General features: G+C 58.1%; 1 protein-coding gene across 1 annotated transcript; it reads left to right on the top strand.

Moving 5' to 3' along the window:
• The first annotated feature begins 1,840 nt into the window (after nt 1-1,840).
• ABHD15 (abhydrolase domain containing 15) lies at nt 1,841-6,817 on the top strand. Its single transcript, NM_001206398.1, has 2 exons — nt 1,841-2,778; nt 6,292-6,817. The coding sequence occupies exons 1-2, from the start codon at nt 1,898-1,900 to the stop codon at nt 6,815-6,817; spliced, it is 1,407 nt and encodes a 468-aa protein (NP_001193327.1). The 5' UTR covers nt 1,841-1,897.
• The last annotated feature ends 499 nt before the right edge of the window (nt 6,818-7,316 follow it).

Here is a 7,316-nt window from a genome sequence, read left to right as displayed (position 1 = left end):
GCCTCGACTCCCCGGGCTCGCGCGCCCCCGGCCTCGCTCCGCCCCCGGCCTCGCCCCGCCCCCGGCCTCGCCCCGCCCCGCCCCCACGGCTCCGGGCGGCTCTCGCCGGGTCCCTGCCCCGCCCCTGGGCCCGCCCACAGCCCGGGCCGCGCGCGCACGCGTCCGCCAGCCCAAGCCGGAAAAGTCATCTGGAAGCCGGTCCTCAGCTCACTGCGCAGCGAGACAGGCGGGACCACCTCCCTCCCCACGAAACTGGTCCCAGCGGGTCTCCGCGGCCTGCAGGGCGCAGCTGCAGCTCCTGGGTGGGATCGTGGAGCGTGAAGGAGGGCGGGAAATGGGACTCCTGTGAACTATGTGGCTCAGGAAAGGAGACGAGTCCGCTCCTTCGGCAAACCTGCTTCAGATTCATCATTATGACTGCCTCTGGAAGAGGGGCAGAATCCTGAAATAACAAACTACGGAAAGGAGAGGGTCCCCACTGCTCCCCTCGCAAATAGCGCCCGAATCCGGAGGAGTCTCAGAGGGTCTCGGGCCTCCACGCTCCCAGGCCTGGAAGTCTCGGGAAGCTGCAGCCGGGCTGGGGGCTGCTTTGTTGTCCACGTCCGCCTCCGCTTTCGTGATAAGCCCAACGGCGACCCGCCGGTGCCCGAGGAGACTTTGGCCACCTCGTGAGGTGGAGTCACAGGCCTCTCCCCCAGCAGGGTGCTCGGGCCAGACATTCCCCGCAGCGGGGCGCCCATCTCCTTGGCCCAGTTCGAGATTTTGAGGGAAGACGGGAAAGTGGGTGGAGAGTGAGAGCTGTAATGTCCAGCCTGAAACTTTGAAATCGAACAAGAGCGTCTCCCACATCCACCGCCCCCACCCCTTGTGACTTGCAAGGGGTATTTCTTACCCGCCCCCCGCGCTCCAGAGATTGAGCTGATGAAGAGACTCAATCCATCCCCCGCCACGGCCCGCTCGCGGGGTGACAGGCACCCCCCTCCAAAGGCACCCGAATGCATCTTTCCCTCCGGCTCAGGGGCTGTTTCTTTTGGGGAAGTCCTTCCTGGGGAGCGGTGTTGAGGGTTCCCTCTCCCTGCAGCCAGGATCCAGGGCAACCCCGTGCTCGCGGGGGCGTCGGCAGGGCGCTCTAATGCAGGCAAAGGAACGAGAGGTCCCTGGCCTTCTGAGCTCCCGCTGCAAGCCCGCTGTCGGGGCGGAACGCCTGCCCTGGCCCTCGCTGGCCCTGAGCCGGACCCTCTCCCGGCAGGAGTTATTGCGCAGTTGCGGGTGCCGGCGGGGCGGAGACCGACATCGAGGTCGGAGAGGACCACCGGTCCGGACGACAGAGGTGCGGGTGATGGTTCCCGCTGCAGCCGCGCCGCGCCGCCCCGCGGGAGCCCGGAGTCCGCGCCGGGAGCTGCGGTTCATTCGCTTCTCCCTTTTGCTGCTTCTCGGCAGCGGCCCCTGAGAGGGCAGTGACGCAGGGGCTCCCCGGGAGCCACACACCACGCGGGGCGGAGGGGTGGGGGCAGAGGATCCTGAGGCTCACTCCCGTCTGCCCCCACTCCTCCGCCGCCCACACTCCGCTCCTCGGCTCGCCTTCCCCACTCCCTTCCGCCTCGCCGGCGCGTCCTCGCTGCCTCTCCGTGGCCTCCGCTCCTTTCACCCTCTGCTCCTGCCTGTCGCAATCGCTGTACAAAGGGCCGGGGGGCGGGAGTGGGGGGGCGGGTGAGGGGAGCCGGGCGCGAACTGGCTGCCTCTGCGGGGCCGCGGCCAATCCCGAGCGCACCCTCTCCCTGCCCCGCGGGAGGGCCCTGGGCGGCCGCCGCGGCCGGGCGGAGCCGCGGGCAGAGCGGGGAGCAAGCCGAGGGGCGTCCCCGCCGCGACCGCCCGCCGGGGGCTCTCCGGCCTCGCCATGCCACCGTGGGGCGCCGCCCTTGCCCTGCTTCTGGCTGCGCTCGCCCTGCTCTGCCTGCTCGTCCTGAGGCTGCGGCGGCCCGGCAGGCGCGCCGTCGGAGCGAGGACCCTGCCGGGGGCGCGGGGAGAAGATCACGGGGAGGAGGTGGACGGCGGAGGCCCCGCGGGTCAGTTCAGCGACGGGCGGGAGCCGCTGCCCGGAGGCTGCAGCCTCATCTGTAAGCCGTCGGCGCTGGCCCAGTGCCTGCTGCGCGCTCTGCGACGCTCAGCCGCGCTGGAGCCGGGCCCGCGCCCCTGGCTCTCCGGGCCCCACCTGCAGACCCTCTGCCACTTCGTGCTGCCGGTGGGGCCGGGGTCCGAGCTGGCCCGGGAGTACCTGCAGTTGGCAGATGACGGGCTGGTGGCCCTGGACTGGGTGGTGGGACCTGGCGCCCGGGGCCGCCGGGCCACCAACGCCGGGGGCCTCCCGGCGGTACTGCTGGTGATCCCCAATGCCTGGGGGCGCCTCACCCGCAACGTGCTCGGCCTCTGCCTGCTGGCCCTGGAGCGCGGCTACTACCCGGTGATCTTCCACCGGCGCGGCCACCACGGCTGCCCACTGGTCAGCCCCCGGCTGCAGCCCTTTGGGGACCCATCCGACCTCAAAGAGGCCATCACTTACATCCGCTTCCGACACCCCGCGGCCCCGCTGTTCGCGGTGAGCGAGGGCTCGGGCTCGGCGCTGCTGCTGTCCTACCTGGGCGAGTGTGGCTCCTCCAGCTACATGACCGGAGCCGCCTGCATCTCGCCCGTGCTACGCTGCCGCGAGTGGTTTGAGGCCGGCCTGCCCTGGCCCTATGAGCGGGGCTTTCTGCTTCACCAGAAGATCGCCCTCAGCAGGTGGGTAATAGGGGCCGCAGACGCGGTGGGTAGGGGTTTGGGGCTGGGAAACAGTTCTGCCTGGTACTGAATCAAACATGTGTAGAGCAATTTGGGCAGAGTTCTCCACACAGTTTCTGAAGCGTCCAAACCCTCTAATCTAGACAGAATCAGAGAAGCAAATTTAAAAGCCACGGACCGACTGAGTCAGCATCATTAGCTGGAGCGGGGACTCCAACCCAGGGGGCCCCCTGGCCTCACCTCAGCTGCATTTCATCCTAGCAACCTAAGCACCTGATGCTGCACATCGCCTAGTCAAATCAGCAAAGAGGGCTCTGGAAGCAATTGTGACTGATTGTCCAGAAAGTTTCCTTATAGTCTCTGAGCCTGGAGATGACAGAAATCAGAAATTTGGTGGTTATTTGATTTATTGAAATTCCTTAGACCTGACAAGTGTTTTGCATATTCCTAGGTATGTACTCAATATTTAATGCAAAAATTTTAAGAATGTTTAAACATATTTCTTTAAATCTCCAAAAAGAAAAGAATCTACCACCAGGGTGACAGGGAGACTCTTCCACTGAAAAGGCCTGGGTGACAGTCCCACAGCAAATAACCAGGCCTCGGCTTACACTGTTGCTTTCCTAGGGGATGAAGGGGTTAGCTAAGTTGCTGGAAATTCAGGATTTGAACCCAAATGGGTCTGACCCCACATCCCAGGTCTTTCTGCCCCACCACAGTGTTGCCATCATGTCTAGCTAATCCCTATGAGCCTCACTTTCGTCTTCAGTTAAAGGGAGTTACTAATCACCGCAGATGGTGACTGCAGCCATGAAATTAAAAGACGCTTACTCCTTGGAAGGAAAGTTATGACCAACCTAGATAGCATATTCAAAAGCAGAGACATTACTTTGCCAACAAAGGTCCGTCTAGTCGAGGCTATGGTTTTTCCTGTGGTCATGTATGGATGTGAGAGTTGGACTGTGAAGAAGGCTGAGCGCCGAAGAATTGATGCTTTTGAACTGTGGTGTTGGAGATGACTCTTGAGAGTCCCTTGGACTGCAAGGAGATCCAACCAGTCCATTCTGAAGGAGATCCCCTCTGGGATTTCTTTAGAAGGAATGATACTAAAGCTGAAACTCCAGTATTTTGGCCACCTCATGCGAAGAGTTGACTCATTGGAAAAGACCCTGATGCTGGGAGGGATTGGGGGCAGGAGGAGAAGGGGACGACAGAGGATGAGATGGCTGGATGGCATCACTGACTCGATGGATGTGAGTCTGAGTGAACTCCGGGAGTTGGTGATGGACAGGGAGGCCTGGCGTGCTGCGATTCATGGGGTCGCAAAGAGTTGGACATGACTGAGCAACTGAACTGAACTGAATCGAACCTCACAAGGTGGCATGAAGTAAGATAAACAAAGTACGGGGCCTGGCACCAATACGTGGTGGCAATTGTGATTTTTCTTTCTTTTCTTGCTCCATTTTGCCTCCCAAACCCTGAGCTCAACAGCAGCCCACATGCTACCATGGCAACCCAAAGCCACTGGAACAGTCCACGGGCAAGGTGCTCTCACATGGCCTAATTGTCAGTTTCCTTCCACAAATGACCACCATCAGTGCTGCTGACCCCAGGTACCAGCTGGAGGATACAGTGGGGGAAGTGAAAAGAAAAACTGGTCCTTTAGGAACTGCCCTGCCCATGGAATTTGGGGATTGCCCACTTGGGGCAAGCCTCTTTGACTGTTTGCAGGAGGCACCTATCCAAATTCAGCTGGCTAAGGCTGAATTAACCCAAACTAAGTACTGAACTACCCATCCTGGCCTCCTGGTCAGGGTGCCAGGCTCTCCCCAGGGAGGTGGAAACAGCCAATATATCCCTCTTTTCCAGAGCAGTTACTCTCAGGCTCCCATTTGGGAACTCACCCCGTAAATTAATTATTACACTCTCAGTTACTTCCTCCGCCACTCAGCCCTCTCTAGAAATACTTGCCCCACTGATCAAGGTCACATTCGTCATCATCCGGACAGCATATTATCTTTTAAAAAACAACCAAACTGGGCTTCCCTGGTGGCTCAGTGGTAAAGAATCTGCCTGCCAATGCAGGAGACATGGATTCAATCTCTGGTCCCGGAAGATCCCACATGCCGTGGAACAGCTAAGCCGGTTACATCACAACTACTGAGCCTATGCTTTAATGCCCGGGAGCCGCAACGACTGAGCCCACGTAGTGAGAGCCCATGCTCCACAAGAGCAGCCACCGCAATGAGAACCTCGTGCACTGCAACTAGGCTCGCCACCACTAGAGAAAAGGCCGTGCCGCAACAAAGACCCAGCACAGCTAAAAATAAATAAATAAATATATTTTTAAAAAAGCAAGCAAACCAATACAACTTAAAATGTTAATGATGGGGGTGTCACTTGCTGGTTTGGATAGTCTGAGCCAGTGGGTTCTAAGAGGAGTACAGGAGGTGACAGTTTGTAGCAAGTTCCCTACAGGGGTCAGAAGTTGAGGTCAGAGGGACAGTTGTCACAGCTGTAAAGTCAAATGCTGCCCCAGGGCTGAGGAGGTGATGCCATGAATGACCATCCTCATAGAAACTGTAATACAGGAAGGAGGGCGGAAATACCCTGATTGTTGCCATGCCAGCCCATGTTGTCAGACCTCCTCATTTCCTTTGAGAAGCCAGCTAGCTGCATTTTATGTGAATTATCCTGATTTTATTATTTTTAGCCACGCCATGCGGCTTGTGGTACCTTAGTTCCCTGACTAGGGATCAAACCAGGCCCACAGCAGTTTTAAGCACGGGACTGCCAGGGAATTCCCAAACCTCCTGGTTTTAAATGATGGCAACAATGTGGAAGTTTTTAAACACACTATCAGATCAGATCAGTCGCTCAGTCGTGTCCGACTCTTTGCGACCCCATGAATCCCAGCACGCCAGGCCTCCCTGTCCGTCACCAACTCCCGGAGTTTACTCAGACTCACGTCCATCGAGTCAGTGATGCCATCCAGCCATCTCATCCTCTGTCGTCCCCTTCTCCTCCTGCCCCCAATCCCTCCCAGCATCAGAGTCTTTTCCAGTGAGTCAACTCTTCGCATGAGGTGGTCAAAGTACTGGAATTTCAGCTTCAGCATCATTCCCTCCAAAGAAATCCCAGGGCTGATCTCCTTCAGAATGGACTGGTTGGATCTCCTTGCAGTCCAAGGGACTCTAAAGAGTCTTTTCCAACACCCCAGTTCAAAAGCATCAATTCTTCGGCACTCAGCCTTCTTCACAGTCCAACTCTCACATCCATACATGACCACAGGAAAAACCATAGCCTTGACTAGACGAACCTTTGTTGGCAAAATAATGTCTCTGCTTTTGAATATGCTATCTAGGTTGATCATAACTTTCCTTCCAAGGAGTAAGCGTAAGGCCAAAGAAAGCCTCCGTGGTCAGACACTGGCCTGTGGGCAGCCACTCTGTAACATGTGCTGTCAATTTATTTTTTCTTTCCTTCCTTCCTCCTCCAACTTCTTGCTGCCAGGTACGCCACGGCCCTGGAGGACACAGTGGATACCGGCAAACTGTTCAGGAGCCGCTCCCTGCGGGAGTTTGAGGAGACTCTCTTCTGCCACACCAAGAGCTTCCCCATCAGCTGGGACACCTACTGGGACCACAACGACCCCCTCCGGGATGTGGATGAGGCAGCGGTACCTGTGCTGTGCATCTGCAGTGCCGACGACCCCGTGTGCGGGCCCCCAAACCACTTTCTGCCAACTGAACTCTTTCACAGCAACCCCTACTTCTTCCTTCTGCTCAGCCGCCACGGGGGCCACTGCGGCTTCCTGCGCCAGGAGCCCTTGCCAGCCTGGAGCCATGAGGTCACCTTGGAGTACTTCCGGGCCTTGACTGACTTCTTCCGGACGGAAGAGAGGATGAAAGGGCTGAGCAGGCGCCGAGCTTCCTTCCTTGCGGGCCGGCGTCGTTGGGGAACCCTGCCGAAGCGGGAGGTCTCCCCCTCTTCCAGTCTGGAGGAGATCTTTAGCTGGAAGAGATCCTATACGCGGTGAGACCTGACCTGAGAAGGCCCTAGCCTCACAAGGAAGAACAGAACTGCGCATGGCTGAGTCCTTACCAGGCAATTAGGACAGAACGCGGCCAGGCCACTGCAGCCCTTTGCCCCTGGTCCAGCCCCTCTATTAAACTGGTCTGTGGAAAGAGATGGAACCCCCCGGAAGCTGGCGTTCACTGACCCCTGGGGAGAACTCCTGCCCAGACCTTGCTCTGCACATGCCAACTCATCCTGGCTCAGCAGCGGGGCATTGCCCGTCACTGTCCCCTGTCATTGACTTCATAAGCCAAAGAATAGCACCATTTAAGTTCCTGGACTTTAGAGAAAATGCTAGTTTACTAGCAATGACACAGAGAAGATGCGTTTTTGTGAGCCATTGGTAGGTCTGTGCCCCACAGCTTCTCAAGCTGGAGCCACTTGAGGTAGTGGGGACAGACAGGATGTTTGTGTCTTGGTCCCACTTCCCTCGTTTTGTTTTTTTTTCTGCGGCTGTGGCG

This window comes from Bos taurus, chromosome 19 (assembly GCF_002263795.3).
Source record: "Bos taurus isolate L1 Dominette 01449 registration number 42190680 breed Hereford chromosome 19, ARS-UCD2.0, whole genome shotgun sequence".
NCBI lineage: Eukaryota > Metazoa > Chordata > Mammalia > Artiodactyla > Bovidae > Bos > Bos taurus.
This window is presented reverse-complemented; position numbering and strand designations above follow the sequence as displayed.